This window comes from Lacerta agilis, chromosome 15 (genome assembly GCF_009819535.1).
Source record: "Lacerta agilis isolate rLacAgi1 chromosome 15, rLacAgi1.pri, whole genome shotgun sequence".
Lineage (NCBI taxonomy): Eukaryota > Metazoa > Chordata > Lepidosauria > Squamata > Lacertidae > Lacerta > Lacerta agilis.
In genome coordinates, this window is record NC_046326.1 from 29,037,442 (window position 1) to 29,063,983 (window position 26,542).

General features: G+C 44.8%; 1 protein-coding gene and 2 non-coding genes across 3 annotated transcripts; all 3 read right to left on the reverse strand.

Moving 5' to 3' along the window:
• Positions 1-2,221: 2,221 nt before the first annotated feature.
• On the reverse strand, positions 2,222-12,789 carry CCT6A (chaperonin containing TCP1 subunit 6A). Its single transcript, XM_033171613.1, has 14 exons — positions 12,611-12,789; positions 10,432-10,495; positions 9,606-9,740; positions 8,498-8,671; positions 8,046-8,149; positions 7,103-7,213; positions 6,778-6,937; positions 6,564-6,646; positions 5,451-5,547; positions 4,941-5,088; positions 4,441-4,574; positions 4,053-4,155; positions 2,951-3,023; positions 2,222-2,562 (listed from the first exon to the last, which is right to left on the reverse strand). Exons 1-14 carry the CDS (start codon positions 12,742-12,744, stop codon positions 2,490-2,492), a joined length of 1,593 nt encoding a protein of 530 aa, XP_033027504.1. The 5' UTR covers positions 12,745-12,789; the 3' UTR covers positions 2,222-2,489.
• LOC117060440 lies at positions 7,631-7,768 on the reverse strand. The gene has a single exon (XR_004427998.1). It is a non-coding gene; the product is annotated as a small nucleolar RNA SNORA15 (small nucleolar RNA).
• LOC117060441 lies at positions 9,069-9,200 on the reverse strand. The gene has a single exon (XR_004427999.1). It is a non-coding gene; the product is annotated as a small nucleolar RNA SNORA22 (small nucleolar RNA).
• Positions 12,790-26,542: the final 13,753 nt, after the last annotated feature.

Consider the following 26,542-nt stretch of genomic DNA (forward strand, 5'->3'; position numbering starts at 1 on the left):
AGCGACAAGGATTTTTTTTTTTAAGTAATATTTTTATTCAATTGTCTTACAATTTCAAATAAACATTTTACAAACTATAAAATATCCAGTGACTTCCCTTCTTCTCTTTCCATGGTTCATTTTACATATTTTACCTGCGTTTTTTACTATAACCATTCAAATCAGTTTTCCACTTTTACATCCGCCAAAAATTATTTAGCCACTCTGTTGCAAGCGTTTTCAGCTGTGTATTTTCCATATATTCAATAAATGTTTTCCACTCTTCTTTAAATGTATGTTTTTCTGCCTCTCTTATTCTGTATGTTAAATTTCCAAGTTCTGCATATTATGCCAACTTAAGTTGCCAATCCTCTTTGGTTGGGACCTCGCTCACTTTCCATTTTGGGGCTAACAAAACACAGACCAGTTGTTGCATACATAAATAACCTGAATTATTAGTGACAATGATTTTTAATAGGCCTCTCTTCCAAATTAATAACAGGTAAATGGATGGGCTATATCAAAAGGCAGCCATCAAGATATCAAAGCATTCATAGAATTGGAGAACTGGACAGGGTTATCTATTCCAACCCCCTTTCAGTGCAGGAATCACAGCTTATTAGCAAGCTGGAAAGACTACAATTGAAAATTTGTTGTAATATTCTTAAAAATACCATGTTTTTTATTTATCCTCTGCCTTCTTACTCTGAAGTAAAATATTGTAGCAAAGGCTCCATGTGACACCCACCCACCCGGCGCTGCCTTATGGAATGACAGGTCTCTGCCCCAAGGAGCAAGCTGGACAGATCATGGATACCAGTAGAAAAACAAGGTCAAGGGGATGCGAGTAGAGAACGTTTTCTCAAAAGGAGGGATCCTGGCCTTCATTTAGGGCAGGACTGCCTCACCTGCAGCCCTTCAGTTGTTGTTCCCAATGATGGGAAATGGCCCTGGAGAAGCCCCAAAACTTATCAGCACATGGAGGGCCACTCCTGCTTTGATTCACATGGTTGCTGGTTGAGGCCTCTTGAAAAGGAGATTGGGCAAACATGTGGAAGATGGAGAGGTCTATTGGGCCATGTTAGGGTTGCTGCATAAATGGAACCTCCAGCTGCAAATGCAGTCTAGAGCAATCAGTTGCTGAGGATAGAGTAGGGGAGGGTTGCCGCTTTCACATCCTCATTTGGGGACTTCCTAGCAGGCTTTGATTGCTGGGAAAGCAATCTTTAGACCAGTGGCTCCCAATCTTTTTCATTGCTTCAGTTTCATAAACTCATCCCCAGTGCCCCATAGCCCACCCTTTAAAACTGTGGTTTGGGGCAGGTGGGCAGCTCAGAGACCAGGGGCCACAGCAGCGGTTCCGATGAGTAGGGAGAGGAAAAAAGGCTGAGGGAGCACTCCACAAGGGAGGGTATTCAAAAAAGGGTGAGAGGCTGCCAACTCTGCAAGCAAAGGGTGGCATAACTGGGCTCCTGAGCCCCACAGAGGTGCAACAGAAAGAATGCAGGTGGTCAAGGGAGCTGTGGACCCCAAAAGGTTGAAAACCTCACAATCCACTAAGGAAAATAATGCTATAAAATTCAACAATTGCAATTTATTCAAAATGCAATTCAAACTAGTTAAATGAACTTGATCCAGTGACATCAGCTTTCCACCACCCCCTTAATTCTTAAGGTCCCCCCAGGTAATCCCACCATCAGCTTTGAGAATCACTGATTTAAGAATCAGGTATAGACTTTCTTTTCTGTGGACAAAGCATGCCCTCTCCTCTAAAGCTTCCTCTCTCTGGTTTTGGGGTTCTGTTTATCTCCCCCAGTCTGAAAAGAACATTCATCCATTGACATGAGGTAATGGGTAGCAGCCAAAATTCTCTGGTAGCGTATTGCAAGGAAAGCCGTCTCCATGTCAAAGGCGGTGAGATACATTACAGAATACCGGTAATCTTTCACCAGGCTCATTTGCCCATAGAGCAAGATGGACAAGCGCCAGAGGACAAGATTCACCTCTGCAATTGTCTTGAAATCACCCCCTTCTCCGCCAGCTAAAAATATGAACAAGACCTGAGAAAACACCCTCCTTGCTAGTGGTGAGAAGTCAACCTGGAAGGAGGGTGGTGGGGGGACGGAGACCTGCTAGAGAGTTTAACTCTTAATCTCCTGCCAACAACAGAGAAAGCCAGGAAGAGCTACTGAGAACAAGAGACGAAAGAACAGACTGGCATAAATTGACATTGCTACAGTCGAAGCAGAGAGCAGAACTGTTTATTGGGTAGAAAGACAGTAACTTCAGATGTATTAAGTCAGTCAGTGCATGTAAAAAATAAATAGTAACAGAAGCTAACGATTTTCATCTGTGAGTGGCCAGAATTTCCCAAAGGCAGAGCTCCAATTCCTCGTGCTGGCCTGAAAATCCACCTAAATTGTGCAGGGAGGGATACAGGGGGACACCTTGAACTATTTCCAGAGGCTGCTTGTAAGAGACATACTCTGCCCTCAAGCCAGCTTTTCAGCTCAGCCTTTGAGAGAAGACATCCCGGCACGCATAATTTCATCAACCAAGAGAATGTTGCTTGCAATGACGGTGCTAGAAGAGAAAAGGGGGGGGGGGAGGAGGAGAGATTTCATTGATTGTGGAATGCAACCAACATCCTGCCTCCCTCCTTCATATTGGTTCCCATACAGCCTTCTGGATATGTATGCTTCATATTTGCCACCCCACAGAAACCCCTGAAAGCTTCCAAGCTCAATCATTTGTTTACCGCATCCTTTGCCAACCAGGATCCCCTCTTGCTGTTTTGGACTACAGGCAAAATGTAGAGCAAAACCATCCCAGCCTGCTGAAAAGGATGCATTACTAAATGAACTGGACTTGACTGCCCAACGGATCTGTGAAGGACTGCAAGCCAAGCCCTTTAAAAGCCAAGTGTTTCTTCTTTTAACTGCCAACTGCTGCTAGCTGTAAAAACGTTTACCTTGAATGAAGCAGCTGCTTTTTAACATTGTAGTTATCCCAAACTCCAGCCGCCGCCGCCAACATTGGCTCACCTGGAAAACACAAGAAAGGAATGTTTAAAAGGCAACGGCAATGCTGTAGCTGACTGACAAACTTCAAACAGTAATGGGAGACTGAAGAAATTTATTCACAGGCTCGTGTGTGCTTTAGGCTGCACAGCCTGGGTTGAATTCTGCCTTGAGCACACAAAACCTGAAGAGAAGCCTAGAGAAGCTAAATGATGACCCACATCTTATTCCAAGAGTTGGGGGGGAGGCAGGCAACAATGGGCTTCTACAGGCAGCTACCTTATACCAAAGAACTTCTACCATTGGCCCACCTGGTTCAGAACTGTAACCACCCTAAGTAGCTGATCTATGGCCCCTTCAGCCGTTCTTGGGACTCCTATGAGCCCAAAGAGCCACTGCTCAGAGATGTTGGGGAGCGCTAGTACAAAACCATGAAGCTGGGGAGGAGTAAGCAGCAACCTTTGCTCTACACAGGTTGGCAGCAGCTCTCCTTGGCTTCATATAGAGGCCTTTCCCAATCCTACCTGGAGATGGTGGGGACTGGAACTGGGATTGGACATTTGCCATAGTCCTCAATGCCCAGGTTTTCTATGGTTTAGAATTCACTCTGTTCTTTGGAGGTCAGACAGTCAAGAACAGCTCACACAAATCAGTTTGACTTTATTTATTTTTTTAAAAAACCCCAACCCATTTCATGCCTGCATAAAGGAAGAGCTGACCCCTAACTGCGGCTACCAGTTCATACAACTAACCCCATCTCAGTGGTTTCCACAGAGGTAAGCATGCCAAATGAACCAGATTAGACCGAGCTGGAATTCTGAACAGCTCTCCAGAGGCTGGGTTCTGGGTGAGAGTTTGTTTCTCCTTAAATAGTTACTCAGAGCCACACTAAGAATACATGAAAGTCAAATAAGCCATTTTGGGGGCTCCTCAGCCAACCTCTCCTCCACTTCCACCTAGTGTGAAATCCAGAAGGGCTTCCAACAACACATCAGGATCCCAACCCTTCTTGAGATCAAGCCAACCTCTATTTTACTGCACGCTCTCCCTTACCAGAGTTGAGGTCCACACCAGTCAGCTGCCCTGACTCTGCATACTCGGCCTGAATTTTCACAAGCGTTTCTTGTGGATCATAGCCAGAGTTCTGAGCAAGTACCTGAGAAAGAATTACAACACAAAGAAAATTCAGGTTTCTCCCCACAACTGCCAACACTCTACCTATCCTCATCTTCCTTTTCACCTGCCCTTGCAGCTGCATTCTCTTCCCTCTGTAACTGGAATACCTTTGGGAGATTTTATTGATGGTTCTCCCCTTAACTCAGCCTTTGCCAGCCTGCTGCATTCCAGATGCAACTTCCATCAGCCCATCTGCCTTAACCACTGGGTAGAAAACTAAGTAAATTTAACACTTTAAATTGATTTATTTTCCCATCAAGCAGACCTTCGGAATGATAAGCAGAGCATCAGCAAAAGCTTGGACTCCCAGCTGGGCCCTTCCTTTCACACTGGGCTTATACTTCACGAGGGCAGCAGCTATAGCCACCTCCACAGCTCCAGCACCCGGGACCACACACCCTGCAAAAAGGACAATGTGACACAGCATTTAAACACCACACTAGCTTTGAATTCAAGGCAACATGTGCATCCTATTGACTATTATGTTTGTTCGATTGTAACATTCTGCTGTTCATTGTTTTAATAGGGGTTGCACAGGACTGTTCAAATTACATATTTTGGACACTCTCTTATATTATTAACAATACAGAATTCGTACTCTTGTTTCCACACCAATTGGGGCCCTCTTGTGGGGCCCCTCCCCCCTTAGGTATTGAACCACCACCACCATTGCTAGAGAAGATGTAGCAAAATCAAAGTTTCCCCTTTTAACCCACCATGCCCTGCCCATCAAAGCCTTATGAAGTGCTTCTAATACCCACTCACCATCCTCAATGGCATTTTTGACAGCACGTAATCCATCCCGAACAGCATCCTTGATTTGTGTCAGCGTGTGCTTATTTGGCCCCTTGATCAACAGCGTCACAGAACGAGGGTTGTCACACTTTTCAACGAATGTAAACTTCTCCTCACCCTAGGGCCAAGAAGATGATGAAATGAATTATTTGAGTGTTATAAATGCCACAACAATCTACCAGGCTCCAGCAAAGGCAGCCCACTGACTATACTCCCCCAAGATGCTTTATTTTTAACGCAGTGGTCCAAGATGCACTTTCCAATTAACTGAGCAACAAAACAAAATTGTGTAGCTGCAATTCAGGTACTACTGGGGGGGGGGGGGGAATCTTACCACCATTTGGCAAAATTGAACGTACTGAAGCCTTCACTGATCCAGAAGGCATTAAGAGACTTCATTTGGGAGTTTCCCAATTTGCAAAACTTGCCACAGAAACAAAACTGTTGCCAGGAATGTTGAAAGGGGATGGTGACACATACCAGTGTGTATTCGTAGACGAGTCCTGCATGTCCCAGGCAGTCCACAGAGAGGTCATCCACAGAATTCATAGCAACGCCTCCACAAGCAAGGGTCAACCTGGGAGGTGGGAAAAAGCCATGTTTCAGCATTTAAGGTCACACGGTTGAACCTAACCAGTAACACTGGTTTACTGGCATCTTGAAAGCTGCCTGCACTATCCCGGAGGTGGTGTTGGACTCCAACTCCCACCATCCCTGACCACTGGGCCATCCCTGATGTGAGTTGCAGTACAACATCATCTAGAGGGCACTAGGTATCCATTCCTACTAAAGAATAAATTCACCTTGGCTAAACACAACTAACTGGAGTCAGCAGTGCTAAATAAGTTATATTGGAAGCAAAGATTCACTGAAACCCATGCTGATGGTATTCCAATTGCACTTAGAATCATGGCACAAGAGAAGTCTACCCTCCTCCTAGAGCTGCTGTGCATCACTCCAGCACAAGGAGTTCCATCAGGCCTTCTCTCCCCCTGACCAGAGACAGCTCAGCAGCAGCCAGGACAGCTGGCTCCATGTGGGAGAAGTGGGCCCTTTCCACCAACTCTGCCCAAGACTCTCAGGCTCCTCCTCAGGTTGTCTCTCAATTGTTTCCAGAACAGCCGATCACTGTAAGAACTACTATATGCTCAGATCTGCACTGCTTGTTGATTTGCCACCAGGCCGGGTTCTATGAGCGGACAAAGCCGTCAATAATTTGGGACCAATCTACTTGTAAGATTGCCTTTCTCATATGTGCCCTCTTGAACTGGCACTACTACAGGTGCCCCAAAATATCCATTCCACATTTGTAACTCCCCGACTGTTGACATCCAGCAGGTGCCTGCACTGTCTTTTTGGCACCTGCTAAAAACATTTTTATTTACACAAGCCTTACCAAATATTTAGAATACTGATGTTTTTAGTTTACTGTTGATTTTAATTTTTTATTCTTTTGTTTTTACTTAAAAAAATCTTGTTTTATTCTTTTTGTAAACTGCTTTGAGATCTTGCACAACCAAGTAGTAGATAAATCTCATGAACTTTATAAAACTGGTGCCCAAGATGTTTCCTCCCACCCTTCCAGAAACTGACCTCTCCATGTTCCTTCGTTTTGCTCTGCGCAAAGCGACGATTCCTTCTTTTGCAAGAGCATCTAGGGAAAAGGGGTCAATCCCCTGAAAAAATAGAAATTAATCTCATTTTGAAATGTTACAGATTGTAGTTTGAAAGGCAATTAATGCAATGAGAGGTCTATTCTTAAAAACTGTACCAATCAATTCTGAGCTCCTCACTCCAACTCTCTCACCTTTTGGTTGATTACTACAAAACCTTTATTTGTCTCTCCAACCACAGTTCTTTTCAGGTCTATTATTTTCTTCACTCTATCTTCAATGAACTTCCGTTCTGCTTTAACTAGCTTCTCTCTGTCTTCTGCGCTTTTATAGAAAAATCCAGAATTCACCTCTCTGGGAACAGAAAAAACGTTATTGGAAACTCAACACAGTAAGCACATAGGTGGAAGCACACTCAGGCCCAACACACTCAGGTGATGCCAAAAATCTCCTCCTATGAATGTGAAGGCCAGACCAGCCTACAGCCAATTAAGCCTGCCACCCTCATCGCATACGTACGTTTTTTCATATTCTAGTGATACATTGCAAGTGAGAATGTAAGCATCTTCAGCTCTCTTCTTCATGTCTGGATGGCGAGCGCCGTGATCCAAGACAAGTCCCCTGATCAGCCTGTTAAGAAGCAGTTTTTATTTTATTCCACGGATTATGGTATTTTATTGATAATTTTGTCCTAGGTTAATTAATTTGATATTTAATTCTGCTGGTCTAAGGAAAAGTCATATTACAAAGGAAATGCCCCCCCCTCCATATCATCTTTCTTGTTCTTCACTGAATGTTTCCAATCCCAGAGCAGGGAAACACAGAATAAAAATAAACAGAGGAAAACAATACACACTAACTACAAAATAATTTAAATACAACCAATAAACCGCTAAACAATTCTATTGTAAACAAGCAAAACTACAGCAGCAACAACAGTTAGTATTTCCAATTTTACCAAATACCTAGGTAGAAACAAAGACTTTGGGTCGCTCCCAACTTGCTTTCTACTACCACCCTGACTCCTAATACGTGGCAAACAATTTAACCTGTATCCATTCCAGACTTGGGCAGGCTACCAAATATGCAGCATACCGCTAGGAGTGTCCACAGCAGGAACTTTCATTTTGCATGGTGTCTGACTCCATTGGCCACTGTCAAAGCCAACACAGAATTCATCCATGCCCTCAAGCTTACGCCAGTTTGACTCTCACAGCTCAGAACCTCTAACTGAGACCATTTGGAGAACGGCATCCTTGGCACGGACAAAGGGGAGGCTGCTAGCCACGGCATATAAGCCTTCTGTCTCTTTGCCACATGGAAAGAGTTAATAAGCACGTTGCCATCTCCTAAGCAGCAGAAAATGCAACACATCGGTAGCTGTGTAATTTCCAGTAGGAAGGCAGTGGAAGAAGAAATGTAAATAACGATTTAAAGAACAGATCCCTTCCATTGTACCTACGCTGTGTCTGTTTCAGATTTGTGCTTCATCTCCATTATCTCCACCATGTACAGGTCTATTGGTTCTTCTGGTTTTCTTATGGCCAGAATGGCATCTACGACGGCCTTGAAAAAGAGAAAAAGCAGCCCCCATCAAAGGCCACTCCAAGACCTATCAAGCCTCTCCCCAAATATCTACCCTCTGCTAATGCAGTGGGAGCTGGTGGCCGTAAGACTGGAAGGCCAGAACACCAATGGTAGGTGGAGCCAGAGGCAATGAGAGGCAGGGCCACCCCATGATTGGTTGCAGATTAGAAGGCCAGCAGGTGTGGCCAGGCTGAGGAGAGGCTGGTGGGGCAACCCCTCCCCCCCATTGGACGAGCCTCCACTGCTGCTCTCCTTCCCATCAGAACATGAAAGCTCAACTCTTTTTCTCCTCAAGTGGAAAACTAAAAAGGGCTCTTGAATGCTCACCTCTGTGAGTATATCAGCAAGTTCAGCATGGACCTTAGTACGGAGGGAGGTCCGGGCCACGTCCAGGAGAGTCTCCCGGTCCATTTCCTTGACCACTTTGACTTGCTCCAAGACCTGGAGGGCTTTTTCCTTGGCAGCTTCAAAGCCTTCTGTGACTATTCGAGGGTGCAAACCCTAACATCAAAGCAAACAATTAAAAAATTACTACACACTTCTACCACCCTCTCAATATTTTCAGTCACGCACTATTGGGCAAAGGGGGGGGGGAGCATCGGCCATCCTGGAATCTCACAACACAACAGATCCACAAGATCACTTAAAAACAGATTGAATGGAGTAGGGACAAGAATATACATACATCCTTTCCTAACTCCCCAGGTAATGAGTATATCCTTATAAGGCTTAATAAGGCAAAGAAGCCTTCCACAAGGGCACCATCCAATTTCTGCCATAACTTGACCCTGGAGATCAGAATGAAAACCTGCCTTTAAATCTGTGAAGGCAGTAAAAAGTTTCCCCTGCAAGAGACTTGTCAATTTTTCATCAAGGAGTAAGTCTGCCTGCGAGGATTAACTGTCCTGTCCTTTTGAATACATTTGAAAGGAAGTATGTTCCTTCCAATGCAGAGGGTAAAGCACAGGTTACTCTAGCACAGAGTTATGCCAAGGGAACTACAGAGCTCACTTGGGTGTTCACCGTGCAATGAGATTTGAAGGCTCCATAAATTTTCACACAGCCAACTGTTGATTACACAACAAAGAAGCAGATATAAGAAGAAAGCAGCTTCCCCCAAACTGCTGCCCTTCAGATGTTTTGGACTACAACTCCCATCAGCCCCTGGTCTAAAGAAACATAGAAGTCCAGCTCCACAGTAAAGATGCCAAATGGATAAGCTCCACCCCTTCCAAAAATATACATTCTAGTGTCAGAAACTACAACAGAAATTCCTCCTGTATCATCTATTTCACCTTCATCCAAAGGCTTGTGTCAGCATCACTAAAACGATGAAACCTCACAAGTGAGCTTATTTAATCTGAAACTAAAGAGTAGCCAAGCACCTAAAAAAAAAACCCGCATAGGGCAAATAAAAAAGAAAGCTGCCACACACCTCTGAAATGTAAAGATCTGCCTGCTTGAGCAATTCCCCAATGATGAGAACATTGGAAGTGGTTCCGTCGCCAGTAATGTCATCCTGCGCTGTCGCTACTTTGGCAATCAAGGAGGCCGTTGGGTGCTGGATTTGCTGCGAGGTACAAGGGGAGCAATAGCCAAGAGTTATCCCTCATCAATGTGCTTTCCCATCAGCCCAACACTGAACCTTGCATAGGTATTTTCGGCATCTTACGCCACAATCCGAACCAGAGGATTTGGGCTTTGATGGTGATCAGTCACTTCAAAACTGCATGTTAATTTTCATATGCTCTGAGGTAAACAAAGATATATCCCAATGCAACCATGTTAAACAGTTGAAAGTGGAAAATAAATAAAAACTATGTTTCAAAGAAAAGAAAGAGACACACCCTAAAAGTGATCCTTCAAGATCTGCCCTTCCCTAATCTGGAGGAGCCTTCCAGTTATTGTTGGGATCCCCATCATCATCCCCAAATGTTGACCGTTGAGGCTGTGGCTGATGGGAGCCAGAGCTCAACAGCAACTGAAAGGCTGGACTAGACATCTGGGGTTGAACCCAAATAAAGTCATATGCAATTCAGTTACCGCTATCAATGGATCTAAGTCAAGATTATCAATTTAAATGGGTGCACTCTGAGGAGTTAATTAGATACCTCATCGTTTTAAGGTTGCCTATAATCTTCCAAGTTATGAACCTCTGAGGGGCAGTTATGTTCGACCTACTGCCAATTCTTTGTGCCACCACAAACCTCCAGATTATGCCAATGTTACGTTCTTAGTGGACTCCAGTGGAGAGAACTCACCATCTCGTGAAGCAAGACGTTGCCATCTTTGGTAAGTTTGATATCTCCAGCGCCAGACACAAGCCTGTGGGGGACAGAGCACAGCCATCAACCCTCTGGTCCCAGCCTCCTCTTGCTGAGGACAGGAGGTGGTTAGAGCAGAGAGATCCCTGCTGCTGCCAGCATATGCAAAATGACTCATTTTCTAGGTTAAGGGATCATGCCACAACCAGATGCTCGTCCTTCTTGTGGAAAGGATGAGGAGCAATGTTGGATGCAGCTGCTTCTAAGCACCTCTGCCCACCCTCTTGTGAAAGGCCAGCTGTGTACCACAAAATGAACCCTGCTGGTTCAGACCAAAGGCCTATCTAGGACTAGCATCCTGTTCAAACCATGGCCAACCAAATGCCTGTGGTAAGCCTAAAAACAGGACATGCATACAAACAACCTCTCCCACTCATGATGCCCTAGCAATTGGTATTCAGAGGCATAGTACACCAATACTGGAGGTAATATGCAACCACTGCTAGCCAAAAATTGCTGCCCTCTGCTCAGTACAGTGGTGCCTTGCAAGACGAAATTAATTCGTTCTGCGAGTGCTGTCGTCTAGCGAAAATTTCGTCTTGTGAAGCACGGACGGGGGAAGTGCGGTTTGACGGGGGGGGAACGTGAAAATTTTTCGTCTTGCGAGTCGCGCCCATAGGGAAATTCGTCTTGCGAGTCACCGTTTCGTTAGCGAATGCCTTTCGTCTAGCGAGTTTTTCGTCTAGCGAGGCATTCGTCTTGCGAGGTACCACTGTACATAAGAAGCTGCCCCACCCAAGATCCATCAACCAGACCCCGCTGCAAAGGATTTAGAATTAAGTAACTAGGAGCCTAGGATTTTATTTGGAAGCCAAAACTGAACTCAGACCATTTATACAAAAACCCACTCTTGGATAGGCACCCCTATCCAAGAAGTTTCAGCAGTATAATTTAGGGGGTGGATAGTTTATTGCCTCTTGTTAGAATTGGGAGTCAGAAATGTGTTTGTCTACTGCAAGCTGCCCAGGCAGCTAACAGCAAGTACCTGTATACTGCAAGTTGCTCAGAGATGAACTTTATGCCCACCCCTGGTTTTTTATTTTGTGTGTGTGTATACACACACACGAAAACAAAGAGTCCCAGGTCCCTTTCCTGATTTTCTTTGCAGCTGCTGCGCCTCAGCAGACAACAACAGATGACTCCAGTACTCTTAGGAGTTGTGCCAGAGAGGGAACTCCTGACACATGTGAATTATCATCACATATGATCAAGTCCATGGGGTAACGAAGAGTCGGACACAACTGAACAACAACAACAGTGGTCAAGTCAGATTATGGATACTTCAAGCCCACTGCTGTCTCATCCAAATGGCAGCAGCTCCCCAAGAACAGGTTTGTAATTGTGAATGGAAGGCCAAGATGAGATCAGTCTGTGCTACTAAAACAAATTCTTTAGCTGAGTACATACAGTACTCAAGAGGCACCCTGCTCCTTAACTCTAGGTTTACAGAAGCTCAACCTGCACCATCATTTTGTTCTGGCTCTAGCTGGCAGATCTCAATGCTAGGTAGTAAAAATCTTAAGCAAATCTATCATGCCTGAAAGCCTTTCTACCGCTGCTGTGGGCAATACAGAGCCAGGTATGCTAATGGCCTGACTTTGCTTCACCTCATACGCCCCGGATAGTGGCAGATGCCATAGTATTACAGTTCAATATTTCGGGGAGGCGGGGCGGTCAAAAATCGATCAATAATAGCATTAATGATGAGTTGGACAATTCATTTTCCTCCAGAGCAGACCCACTAGAATTAATGGCCTACATTAGTTGTGTCATTATTATTTTTATTATTGCCATTTTTATTTATTACCCGCTCTTCATCCTAAGGTCCCTGGAGCAAAGTATTCAAAACTTAATTCCAATGGGTCTACTCCGAGCAGGGCTAACCTGGGATGCAACCGAATCATTGTACACATGCACACGCTGGTCTATAGACCGTAGCCGGCTTGGGGTTTACTGGCGCGCTCTGCGCACGCGCCGCCATTTCCACCCTCGAGCGCCACGCGGGTGGGCGGAAATCGACGTGGCCACGCCCATCCCGGCATTCACGCTCCTTCCCCCTCCCCCCCTGCGCGCCCACCGGCCTCCCCCATCCCCCCAATACTTCTCCTCTCCTCACATCTTCATGGTTCCTTTAGGGCCGAGGTTAGTCCTTAGCACGTCCTGCAGGCCCCGCGCCGCGCTGATGTTGACGGCCAGAGCCGCCTGGGCCCTCGCCACCTCGGCCTTGGGGTTCAGCGCCTTCACCGCCATGTCGGCCGCCCGCCTCGAGGAAAGGGAAAAGGAGTGATAAGAGAAAGGGGCGTCCCCGCGCATGCGCAGGCGCCGACAGGGCGGGGGTTGTGGCGTCCCAGCCCCTTCTAGAATACTCCGCCGTTTCGGGGGCCCGCCTCTCAACTCCCATTGGTCCGACCTACCCGTCGCTCAGAAGGACGCCGCCTCGGGCGCAAACGGTGACGGCTTCGAAGGCAGTTGGAGACGGTTGTTATGCAAAATCGTGGCAGGCCTCTGCCCCGCGTTGGCAACTAGTCCATGAATATGCATATACGCCTCATGTTATATTCATGATTTTATACTCTGAGGCAAATTAAGCGTTTCTCTTTAAGGATCTAAATAATTTTATATAAATAATATAAACAATTTATAACACTAGTATTTATTTTTAACCTATCTTTAGATATATAGATACAGATAGATATAAAACATAGTACTGATATACATTTTTAAATAAAATACACTAATATAGCCTATGTATAGCATCATGATTTAATATATAGTATCTCATAGATTATAGACAGTAGTCATGCTGTGTCTATAATTAGTTTTGCATATTACTACATAATACTTTATGTAAAGTATTTAATGTATTGGTGTAACACGTAACACTTTTTAAATCCTACATAGATTACCAAGTAAATACTAGAAATACGGGTTATATGTCTAATTTTATTTATTTGTTTGCAATTCTTCATGTCCCACTTGTTCTCTGATAAGTAAAAAAAACGACAAAATACCAAATAATTGAGAGCAGTGAAACTCCTCAGGAGCAGTCCAAACAACTTGTGTCATTTTAGATCAAGGGTATATTTTAACTTTTCCATCTGGCTTTCTTTATCAGTTAAATTTGCATCCTGATTGTTGAGTAGGATCTCCAAAGGGACTCACAATGTTGCATTGGGCAAAATGGCCCTTCTTCTGAGCTATGCCAATAAATCCTCCAAGTGTCCCCATTTTCCAGGAACGTCCCTGATTTAGAGAATCATTCCTAATTTTATTGATTTACTTATAATGTTTCTGCCCTGCAGTTCATTGTGAAGGCATATAAAATTCATTGCAAACTTTTTCATAGAATCATATCATGCGGCAGCAGAGTTAAACTATGGAAGTCACTCCAACAGGAGGTAGTGATGGCCACCAGCTTGGATGGCTTTAAAAGAGGATTGGACAAATTCATGGGGGAAAGGGCTAACAATGGCTACTAGCCACAATGGCAGATCCTCCAAGTGTCCCCATTTTCCAGGAACGTCCCTGATTTAGATAAATTGTCCCGGTTTCTGATTTGATCCCGGCCCAGAGTGGTTGGGGCAACCCAATAAGATGTGTGGGGTATAAATAGTAAAATTATCATTATGGAATGGGATATTGGAGAAATGTTGGAGGGTATGCAATGGTTCTTCTCTGCCTCCACTGTTGGAGGGATCAATCCTTCTGAATACCAGTTTCTGGAAACCACAGAATGGGAGAGGGCTCTTGTGCTCAGGTCCTGCTTGCAGGTTTCCCACAGGCATCTGGTTGGCCGCTGTGAGAACAGGATATTGGACTAGATGGGCCCCCTGTGGCCTGATCCAGCGGCATGCTTTCCCCCAAAGAATCCTGGGAACTATAGTTTGTAAAGGGTGCTGGGAATTGTAGCTCTCCAATTGAAAAATTTCAGGATTCTTTGGGCGGAAGTTGTTTGCCTTAAATGTAGGGTGTGGATGTGGCCTTAATAGTCCCATTTTGGCACCAGTCCTGTCAGCTCTCACCCTCTGAGGTCACCAACAGAAGGTGTGATATTTTAGAGATGTGATTTCACAGCAGATATTAATATTTAGTATCTCATAAAGTAATATTCAACTTTTCTATAGCAGGTGTCACTATACATTTTTAGCAATTTCCTGTGTACTTTCAGCTTAGAATTCCATGGTGGTCCCTTCATTGTGTGATGTGCTTCAAGAAAAGAGGAAACAGGTACCAAAATCTCTCCTTCTAACTTTTCAGTAAGTTACATTGGTTACATTTTTATAGACATTTGTTTCTTCTTTTTTTGCCTTTGTTTGTGTAAAGGCTCCAATAAATAAGCAGCCCTGTAAAGTTGGCTACTGTTGTTATGCCCATGGATCAGGAATGGGAATCCTATGGTTCTCCAGGAACTGTTGGACCATTTTTCTTAATCATTGGTCATGTTGGCTGGAGGTGAGGGGAGTTGGTGTCTGGAAGTCCACAGGTTAGTCACACCTGTGATAAAAGCTTTGTAAAATTGACTTACTGTAGATTCATTGCCATTCAGTTGGGCCTCATTCCAAGTCAACTTGATTGCAGTTGGGATGTTTGACTAACTTAGAAGGAATATTTTCCCCCCCAGAATGTAGTTGATGTTTTCCTAAACCACTTTAAGGGAAGCTCATACATCATTTTCCTTCCCCTCCCAATCTGCAAACTGCCCCCACATATTTGTCTACGATGGGCACTGGGTTTATCTGCACTGTGTGTATAGCCAACCAGTAGAGGGCAATGCAGCCATACCCAGTCAGGAAGTTTGTGTTCATACTTGGTTCACTGTGCACTTACTGTGCTTCCATTGCTGGGTTTTTAATGTATGTTCACATGAGGTTGTCCAAAATGCAGGTTGTTATAAGATACTACTGCTTGATGCTCTTTTTCTCAAACCAGCTTCATTATTGCTGGAATAGCCCAATTTGTAGATTGAGCATGAGACTATAATCTCAGGGTCGTGGGTTCAAGCCCTACGTTGGGCAAAAGATTCCTGCATTGCAGGAGCTGGACTAGATGACCTTCACAATATTTTCTAACTCTACAATTTTATGATTCTGTGATTCATACCAGTTGTAGTCCTTAAGCAATTCATCTCTCTTTGCATAGGGAAAAACATCAGTGCCCTAATGTGAACACTCCCTTGGTCAGAACATAATATCCCTCTCTTATAATACTAGAACTCAGTGGGGCCATTCAATGAAGCTAAATGTTGGAAGATTTAGAACAGACCAAATGAAGTCTTTATACATGCAGCACATAGCTGAACTATGGAACAAACCTACACTTGCAGGAGGAGTGATGACCACCAACTTGATGGCTTTAAAGCAGGATTGAACAAATTCATGGAGGAAAGGGTTATCTTCTTTAGTGAACACTCGTAGCCAAGTAAGATTGTCTTCCATGAACATGGTCTTAATGGCGTGTCCATAAGTGACTGTGGAGGCCAATTCTGGATCCACACTTCCTTCCACATTGGGGACATAGGTTTCCGGGTAGGAGTTGATAATGGAGAAGGTTTGCCAAACATGCCTTCCTCTTAGTTCGTTTCTCCCTTTCGTCCTGAGTTTGAGAGTCTTCAAAATCCATGACACCTTGGGTAAAGGCTGTTCTCCAACTGGAACACTCATAGGCCAGTGTTTTCCAATTGTTGGTGTTTATACTACATTTGTTTGGATTTGCCTTGAGAGAGTCCCTAAACCTCTTTTATTGACCACCAACATTACACTTTCCATTTTTAAGTTCAGAATAGAGTAGTTCCTTTGGAAGATGATAATCAGGCATCCGAACAACATAACCAGTCCAACAAAGTTGATGTTGAAGAATCATTGCTTCGACATTGGTGATCTTTGCTTCTTCCAGTACACTGACATTAGGTTGCCTGTCTTCTCAAGTGATACGTAAAATTTTTTGGAGACACGGTTGATGGAATCTTTTGAGGAGTTTGAGATGCCATTTATAAGTGGTCCATGTTTCACAAGCATACAATAAAGTTGGTAGTACAGTACCTTTGTAAACAAGCATTTTGGTTTGCCTGCAAATGTCCCGGTTCTCAAACACTCTGCACTTCAATCAGGAGAAAGCTACACTCTCAGAGTTCTGGCAATGCTGGATTTCCACATCGATCTTGGCCTTTGTGGAAAGATAACTGCCCAGGTAGGAAAAGTGATTGACATTTTCCAACGTTATACCGTTAAGTTTTATTTGTGGCGCTGCAGAGGGGGTGTTTTGTGCTTGTTGGTGCAGCACTTTGGTTTTTGGATGCTGAGAGATAGGCCAAGCTTTTCATAAGCTTCTGCGAAGATATTTAGGATGGTTTGGAGGTCATCCTCTGAGTGTGCACACACTACGTTGTCATCAGCATATTGAAGCTCTATGGCGGAAGTTATGGTAACCTTACTCTTTGCCCTACTGACGTTAAAGAGCTTTCCATCTATTCAGTATATGATATCTACCCCGGTGGGGAGTTTCCCTTCAACAATGTGTAGGATCCTAGCAATAAAAATAATAAATAGAGTTGGGGCGATAACACATCCCTGTTTAACACCTGATCCCGCTATGAATGGTTCACTTTGAGAGTCATTGTTATCTGTGATGGTTGCTGTCATAATATCATGGAGGAGCTGAAGGATGTTCACAAATTTATCTGGGCAGCCAATTTTCAGAAGGACATGCCACAGGGCATTATGATTTACAGTGGCTATAATTGGCTACTAGCCATATTCTGGAGACAGTATGCCTCTGAATATTGGTTGCTGGGGAACACGAGTGTGCTGTTGCAATCTGGTTCTGCTTGCGGGCTTCTGAGAGGCATTTTTATGTAAAGTGCTTAGAGATTTTGATGATTAAGTGGTATATAAATCCTGTCTATATAAATTATCTGCTGGGCCAAGTGTAGGAACAGGATGCTGGATTAGATTGACCTTTGGTCTGATCAAGAAGCAGGGCTCTTATTGAATAAGGATTTGATTCAAAAACTCAGTTTTCTATCTTTCTCCCCTTCTCTGGCTAATAAAAGCTTTTGGGGGGCAGAGAACAATTGATATTTGTTTGGGATACGGTGTAGGGAAATGAGTTGAAAAAGCCTCCCTCCTGGGACTGCAGCACTAATTAAAATCCTCCCTCTCTTATGGATGCTTTTAATCATTAATAAAAGAGTGGTACGGGGGGATTGGGAGATCCAATCACAGATTTCCTATATTACATCTAGTTTTGTCCGAAGTCCAAAACAAAGCTGAACTCTGGAATCAGTTTCAGGGCCAAACCTAGGCTCTGGAAGACTTAGCAAGCAATAAAAGACCTTTTCATACATGTGCAGAGTGCTCTTAGGTTCCAAGAGCTGCTTATGTAGATCAGTTATATTGCGGTCTAAAAGACACAACGCGAAAGGAAAAGCAATTGGGAGGCAGAAAGGGGAGAAAGCAACCTCAGACACTAGCTCTTAGTTACAAAGTTCTCATAAGGAGCAGCTGCTGGAATGGAAACAATTCAAGGAGCCCAATGCTAATGGAGCGGCCTTGCTTCCTTGTCCTCCCTCTGCTGTGGCCTGTTGAAGCGACTGCTTCTGGGGGACAGTTGATGGAGTGAAGGCCCAATGGAGCTGGTCCTTTAGCAGAACTAATGGAGCAGGCCTGTTTTCCTCCTCTGCCACTGCTGCAGCCAGGCAACAGCTGAGAGAAGGTAAAGCCTGATGAAGTTGGCTTCTCAGCAGAGCCAGTGGCCACCTAAAACTTACAAACAGGGACTCTTACTTGTAAGTAAGACAAGAGATCTTTATTTAGGCAATTATCAGTATAGGCTCGGCAGCAGACACAGTGCTCAGGAGTCATGATCCAGGAACAGGGTGAGAAGTTCCAAACCAGAAAGAAGTAAAAAAGATGTCCCAACAAGTTTCCCTGCCCCCCCCCAAAAAAACTTGTAAAGACAAGGCGTGGCATGTTCACACCCTGTTCCATGCAGCCTGCCCCACTGCTGGGGGGGGGGGAGAACCTTGGCCCTCCAGTGGTCACTGAACTACAGCTCCCATCAGCCCCACTAAGCATGGCCAATGGCCAAGGATGATGGGAGTTGGAGCTCAGCAACATCTAGAGAGCCAAAAAATCCCCACACCCATACAGTATTTATACAATAATCTTAGTGATGCTGAGAAAGTTATCTGCAATCTTCTACTGTAATAGGTGTGCCTGTTTAACACACATTTAAATTCTAATTATCACTGACTGCAATCTTTGCATCTCATTTCAACTCCCAACTTATGATTTTCTCCATTATATACCTGCCAACTAAGATTTTGGTTCCTGCATATGGCGAAATGGGTGTGAGTCCACAAAAGCTTCATACTGTAATAAATTGGTTAGTCTTTAAGGTACTACAAGGCTCTTTGTTGCTTTCACACGCAAACGTGGTCCCTTTAAGAATGACAATGACAAGAGGCCCATTGCCATGACATTATTAAGGAGGAATACAGCTAAATTTCCTGTCCTGTTGATTTTAGTGCGGTATGCTTAACTCTGACATGGTGAAATCAATAACATTTAGAATTCCATTAACCATGCGCGGCATCATGTCCTACATCAAATACAGGGGGTGTCTGATTGGTGTGAGTTTTGCTCTGATACAGAGGTTCCCAAAATGGGTGGTACTGCCTCCTGGGGGGCGTTGAGATCACCTGGGGGCACTCAGAGGCAAGGGGGCTGAAGGGTGGTGCTGGAGGCATAAATGACTATCAGACTTCAAAAAGCTGGTATCACTGGATCCCGTTCAGTTTTGTTGAGTTAATTAAACTAAATAAGTGTAATTGGATTTTGAATAAACGTGCAATTAATTGTTACTGTTTTGCATTTTACTGTGTTATTATCTTCCTTAGTGGGCCATGCAAACCGCTATTCAACCAGTACATTATGATTTTTATAGGGGAGGAGGCACTGGGAATGAGTTTATGGGATAATTTTTTTTGAGAACCACTGCTTTGATATATGTTTTGAAGAATGGACTGTAATAATAATTCATAATCCATCCAATGACTGGTGGATTTTCTCCTCAGATTGGTCAGTATACCTGGATCAGAGGTCGGCAACCTCCGGACCATGTGCCAGATGCGGCCCACAAAGACCATTTTACCGGCCCACTAGCCGCCCGCTTGTCAAGTCCCCCGCGCACAGTGTGGGGACTCACCAAGTGGTGCCGGAAATGCCATCTGCGCATGCATAGATACCAGAAACAGCGTCGGCGCATGTCCAGACGCCGAAAATCGCTTCTGCACAGGCACGATTTTCGGCATCTGGGCATGCGCAGAAGCAATTTCCAGCACTGCGGACATGTGCAGACGTCATTTCCGGCATCGCACTGCACCAGTCTGGCCCACAGACGATCTCCGTGGGATTGATCCGGCCCATGGCCGGTAAACATTGCCGACCCCTGACCTGGATCCTCTTTCATTTATTTATTTGTAATGGAAGGAATGTTGATTTGCTGCCTTGTAGGAATCACATGGAGCTTGTTGTCCCACAGGAACTTTGTCCTATAGAGGAAAAAAGCTTTGATCATGAAAAAAAAAGATTAGATAAATTTCTGCCCCTATAATTCCTGTTTATTAGCCATGATAACAGGAATTGAGCTTCCATGTCCAAACAGGCAGTATACCTCTGGATACCCAATGCTGGGACCCAGTACATGGGGTGGCCATTACCTTGGTGCCTTCTTGGTGATGCCATCTGCTTCCAGAGTGCCTGGGTGGCCTTTATGGGAATTCTGGCTTTTGTGAACCTTTCTTGCAGTGCTGTTTGGTCTGAAAAAAGCAAGTTGATGGTGAACGTGCTGTGCTGATATCCTGCCTTAAAACAGGGAGCTGAATTAAAAGCCCCTTGAAATGCTATCTAAGGGGGCCACTGCCTCACACTGAAATTTAGTTTCAAGAAGTTTTCAAGCTGTGTTCTGAGCAGCTCTGAAGCACCTTGGAAGCTTTTTGGGGATTCGTCTGTAGGAAGACCAAAAAAACAACAATCCGGGAGCTTTCCTTCCTTGGTCCTGAGTTGCAAGGGAGGGGGTTGAGGGTGTTTGTGGGTAGTTCAAGACACTTGGTCAGTTAATGTGACTGTGTTCCACAGAGCATATCCCAGGATTTTCTCCAGTGCATCTGCACTCCTGCATCTTAGTTCACTGGAGTTAGAAAGAAAGTTTGGAAACTTCCAAGCAGATCCCCAGCTGCTGATGAGCTAGTTTTGCTGCTACTTTAGACCAGAGCTTTCCAAACTGTGTGTCACGCAACATGTTAGTGTGCCAGCTGTGGTGGGTAGGGGCTGGTTTGCTAGTAAAACTGAATTACAGTGTCACGAAATGATGTGTGTGTCACCAACATGAGAAGTTTGAAAAGCTCTGCTTTAGACCTTGTAGCCTCAGATAAAACATCCCTGAGTCCTTCACTTGAAGGATCACCTTACCACACATGTATGTGCCCACTCTCCTGCCTCGATCTATGGAACAGGCACTTCATTCCGCACTTGCAAAGAATCAGTCCTGCAGTGTGGCAGCACTTGGAACTCCCTGTCTATTGACATCAGGCAGGAGCCTTCACTGTACAGTATTGTTTTCAGTACCTGCTGAAAAAAAGTTTAGGCAAGCCCATCGAAGCATGTATGTATGTTTGTTTAAAAGTTGCTGGCTTTATTTATATATTTTTAATATCACTTCAATATCAGCTTGTTTTGAATGCTTGATGAATGGTTTCTGTAAACTGCTTCAATGGCATTGTTAAGTAGTATAGAAAACTTGTTAGATAAATAAATATCACCACATTAGTCTTGCAGGGCTCAGTTTAACCACCCTTGAACTCTGCAGCCAGTTGTCTTTTCAGCCTATCAGCCTTCCCCCGCAGCTCTCCTATTTGTGATATCTCATCCTGTGTCATCTGCAAAGGCCATAAGTCTGATGGATTGGAATGTAGCCAATATTCACCCTACTCAGAGTAGACCCATTGAAACAAATGGCTGTGACTGAGCTTAGCTCTGTCCATTTCATATGGATATCACCTGACAATCTCTCTTGCAGACTTTGCAAGTTCAAGGTGACTTATTCCAAGAAGAGATCTGGAGCCTATTATTTCTAATCTCCACCTCCTTGCCTTTCTCTCTCTGCCGGCTCCTCCTGAGCCAATCAGGGAGCTTCCAGGGCTGGGTTTGAGGGGCTCCTCCCTCCCAAAGTGCAAAATTACACCTCTCTTTCCTAAGCCTCGCTCTGTAAACAGCAGAGCCCTTTGCTTTCATGTGTGCAGCGATTAAAAAGGGGGAAAGGAAAAACAGAGGAGGATTGTCGCTTACTCAGCAAAAGCTGGTTTAGAAAATGTGGCCAGCTTCCAGATTGCTGGGTGCATTTGCATCGATGTGACTGAAGGGCTTCACTGAGCCTTCTCTCGCCTGCACAGCCAGGAGGTGCCCGGTATTGACATCTAAAATTGCAGCAGGCTCCACAGTCCTGTAAGTTGCCGGCTGTTTGAATTTGGGGGCTAGGGTGGTGGTTTCCTTTTTTTCCCCTTTCCCAGATTTTCTTTCTGTCTTGCTCCCTCCAACTTTGTGGTTTCGAGTTTGCTCCTTAGAACTGACAGTTGGCACGGGGACTCGCCTTCTGGACCCCTCTGCTGGTAGCTATCTTTTTTGCAGGAATAAAAAAGGTGCAAGGCCTCTCTGTGATGAAGGGATGAATGAATGATGCAATCCTGAACAGCCAAAGCATCAGCATCTGTCCTGATGCATGCAGGATGTACAGGATGCCTCACTGAGGTTCTTCTTTCTCTCTGAGGAAGGATGGGTCAGAGAGAAGCTAAATACAAACTATCAACAGTACTGGTTAGAAACAAACAGAAATTTCAACTTGCATATAAATCGCCTGAGGATGGCAGGTGGTTCCTGCTTCTTAACACTTAAGAACAGACCATCTAATCGAATAGTGTCTAGCCAGACAATCTTTCCTGGAAACCCACAAGAAGCGATGGCGATTCCAGTGATTTGGCTGTCAGAGGTATGCACTCTCTGACCATGGAGGTTCTCTAAGTCAACTTTTGCCAACTTGGTGGCGTCCAGCTGTTTTGAACTACAACAACTCCCATCAGCCCCAGCCAGCATTCTGGCTGAGGCTGATGGAAATGTAGTCCAAAGCAGCTGGATGCCACCAAGTTGGCAAATACTACATTAAGCTATTGTCACTAAAAGTTCTGTTATCTTTTATCTTCCATTGAATTTCCCTATCATCTTTAATTTTTAAAAGCCACACACCGTGCAGTCCTAACCAGCCTACTCAGAAGTAAGTCCCAATGAATCCTGTGGGGCTTACTCCCAACAGGTAAGTAGGGTTAGGACTGCAACCTTAAGCTAGTTAGTTAATTGCACACTGATTGAAGAAATTCTGTATTTTATTGGTGGTGGGGAAAGCAGTTCAGGTCTTTTACCCACAAGAGTGAGTGCATTAAAAGCTGATCTGAGTGAGGTCAGCCGTGCCAGAGAGAAAACACAAGCTAATGTGGAGGGGAGGCTTTTTAAAAGGAAGACTATTCTTCTGGAAGAATAAATTATGTAAGAGCCCTCCCATTTCCCAAGGCTGCAATCCTGTGCTCAGTTATGTATGCACACGGAAGGGCCCTCTTGTTCCAGCGGGAAGCATATGATGTAACTTGGTGTAGGATTGCAACATCTGTTTGTATATGCTCTTTTCTCACTGAACTGTTTGCCCTTCTCAGCCTTTCAGCACTAAGGACAATGCCCCAGACTGGTCAGCAGTTCAGTGAGGGCATAGAAAGTGTGGGGCAGGGGAAATATGAACACCCAGCAAACTAGGATTCGTAAGTAAAGCACAGAATCACCCTGATTACAGGAAGCCTCTCCCAGAGCCTTCTGATTCCAAGCTTTCTGCATACCAGGACCTACTTGCATACAGGCTATTTTATGCCTCCACCAGGCCTAGAAACTTGAAGGTTTTATTTTTAAATCTAAAGTTATCGGGAAGCTGGTTTTTTTTCCAGGGGTAGATACCAAATGCCACACAGAAAGCTTGCAGCCTGGCTGGAATCAGATTGTATGGCTAGCATGGTATGACTTGTTTTCTGAAGGTAGAAAAGGGGGAGATGAACTCTTCTTGTGCAATCTGTCAAATGCAAATCATAAATTGAAGTGTGCTGTAATCACTGGTTCACTTCAGAAGCTATTGTTGTTGCTTTTTACCAAAGATCTGGCCCCAAAGTGGTTTATTAATTAAAATTATTGTGTACATGTCCTGCTTGTGGGCTTCCCTTGAGGAATCTGGCTGGTCCTTGTGGAAACAGGATGCTGAGCTCACCCTTCCCAAACACCATATGCCAGAACAATCAAACAAACAAAGCATTCCAAATCATTCTTACTTCCCCCATTCTGTTTTCTTCTTTCATCCCCACCACTAGCAGACCAGGAATGGGACCATCACCTTGATCCAACTAAGTAGGTTTGGGTCTGGCCAGTGTCTTTGTGAGAGACGGCTTAGGAACCGCATGTTGACCACCTTGGGTTTCATGATGGAAGAAAAGTGGGATATAAATGTACAGAAAGAAACAAAAATAAAGAAAACATAGTGAAACCACATCATAAGAGGTGGTGATGCCCACCAGCTTGAATGGATTTAAAAGAGGGTTAGACAAAGGGTTTGTCCACACTTCTGCTTGTTCCATGCCTAGAAAGCAAGGGTCTAAGAGGTTTTCCAATTGCCCCGCTGCTTGCCCCAGGAAAACCCACCCTTTACCGCTGGATCAGAGCAAAGTCAATCTGCAGAAAACCTTATCAATGTTTGTTTCGATTCAGTGGTAAGGATCAGGTTTTCCCGGGGGGGGGAGTGGTGAGATGAGCAGGTGTAGACGAGCCCCAAAACAGAGGAGGATAAGGCTAGCAGTGGCCGGGGGGGACGGGACAGGTTTGTGAAGTCTGTCGTAAGGTCATTTCTACAAAGGCATAAATAATATTAGTGAAGCAAAACGCTGACCCCAAACCACATCTTTTTATTACTGTGTTAATAATGCTTCTTATTTCTACAGCCTGACTATTTGTAACATCCCTGTGTGCCCCATGAAATCCTGATCCTGCCCAACTCAGGGAGACACCAACCTAAATGCAACCCGCAATCCATGGAACATGGCCATTGAAGCGGTTGACAGTTTCCCTCTTATCGTAATCCCAGGCAGCCAGCAAAAATTGGGAGGGGATTATCAAGGTCCTGGTTGGCCATTGGACATGGCTGTAGGAGCAGCATATGGTTCGGTGGGTTGCATTGGCTCTTGCTATTGCCTGCAAGCTCCTACTTTTTCCATATACTATTAGCTGAGTTGCTTTTGATGCCACAGAATGCTCCTACACATCCAGAGTTCTCAAGGGAAAGACCTAAGCAGAAGGGTGTTGACAGTGCAGTTGCTGTGAAGGAAGTTTAGGGAAAGGACCATTTGGATAGGAGAGGGAAAAAATCCAACAGGGCTTAGGGGTAGGAGCGGCTGACTGCTGTTGATAGCAAGGAAGGTTTGGGGCTGGATGAGCAGGAAGTGAAGGAAAAGAAAGTGCAAAAGAATTGCAGGGGAACTAGAATTGGATTCATTTGCATATTGGTCATATGCAGCCATGTCTAGATGTCAATATGAAATACAGTTCATGAAACTGCATTGTCTGCGTAAGCTTTGAAGCCAGGTGTGCATTTCTAAAATGAGAAGAGCCTTGCTTGTAGATTTCCTGAAGCCATAGCCTCCACTTTGCAAAATCCCAAAAGTGTTTTGTATGCACCAGCTAGGGCTGATGGGAGTTGTAGTCTAACAGTATCTGGAGGACACCAGGTTGATGTTAACCCTCGATGTCCATGTTTGGAAAAATGAAAAATCCAGACTCATGGTTCTGACTGAGCAGCAGGACCTGTTAAGTCTCTATAAGCTTCTCAACTTTTGCAAGAAGGATTGGCTTGTTGAAGAAGATCATTTTGCAGTATGTTTGGGGCCAACATCACTTTCTGGTAACCTCATCCTTGCCTTGCATCATATGGTCCTGTTGCAACCCAGCCTTGGACGGTGGGCGTTACATCATGATTTGAGGACATTATGACGCAGGTGCCTTGGCACTGCCCTCCAGGGTGGCTCTTTCAAAACTGGCAGCCCAGCACAGAGCTCTGGGTTCTGGTTGGATGTTCAGCCTTCCCTAGGGCCTGGAAAAAACCTCAGGTAGCTGGGCCTGTTCCAAAGATGTCAACACGTGCCTTGCTCACTCCATTGTGCAATGATGCGTCACTGCGCAAGGTGTCCCAGCCCTGCCCCAGAGTCAAAGCTCCCCCCTCCTGCCCCACTGCAGCTCTGCCTGGCTCAGAACCAACAGGCAAGTCAAGGCTGCAAAGCAGGCTATAAGGCCTACCAGGACAGCAAGACTGTTTCAGAGTCTGTCTGCATCCACACCACAACAAAAGTAAAACTCCTTTGTTCATAGCTGCACCCTACCCAGAAAACCCAGAGTAGTGCCCTCCAGATGCTGCAGAATCACAACTCCCATCATCACTCCTCTCTGTCAGCTGTGCTGTCTGCCGGGGCTGATGGGAGTTGTGGTCCAACAACCACCATGTTGCCTGCCCCTGTATAGAATTCTCAAGACCAAATGATGCTTCAAAATATTCTTTGGACTTAGCTGTGGCAATAAAAGTGGTGTGACAGCCAGTTCCTAGTCTGTTGTAGTGGTAACCGTTGTATCAGGGTATCATCAAGGGGCAATACAAGGGAACTGGAAGCCTCTAAGTCAGCCTTTCTCAAGCTTAGGGCCCCAGATGTTGTTGGACTTCAACTCCATCCCTAGCTACGAGGATCATGGGTCAGGGAGTTGTAGTCCAACAATATCTGGGGACCCCAGTTTGAGAATGGCTGCTCTAGGTACATGGGTAGTCAGCGTGGGGCCCTCCATAAGTTGTTGGGCTACAACTGACATCACCCCTGACCAACTGGCCATACAGGCTGCTGAGACTGTTGGGAAATGGAGTCCAACAATAT

Excerpts from the sequence above, each read along its gene's own strand:
- CCT6A (XM_033171613.1), bottom strand. The coding sequence starts at position 12,744 with ATGGCGGTGAAGGCGCTGAACCCCAAGGCCGAGGTGGCGAGGGCCCAG. Across the intron at positions 8,150-8,497 it reads TTGCTGATATACTCACAGAG|GCCGTCGTAGATGCCATTCT; the intron begins GTGAGCATTCAA and ends CTCTTTTTCAAG. Across the intron at positions 6,647-6,777 it reads TTGTAGTAATCAACCAAAAG|GGGATTGACCCCTTTTCCCT; the intron begins GTGAGAGAGTTG and ends CTATTTTTTCAG.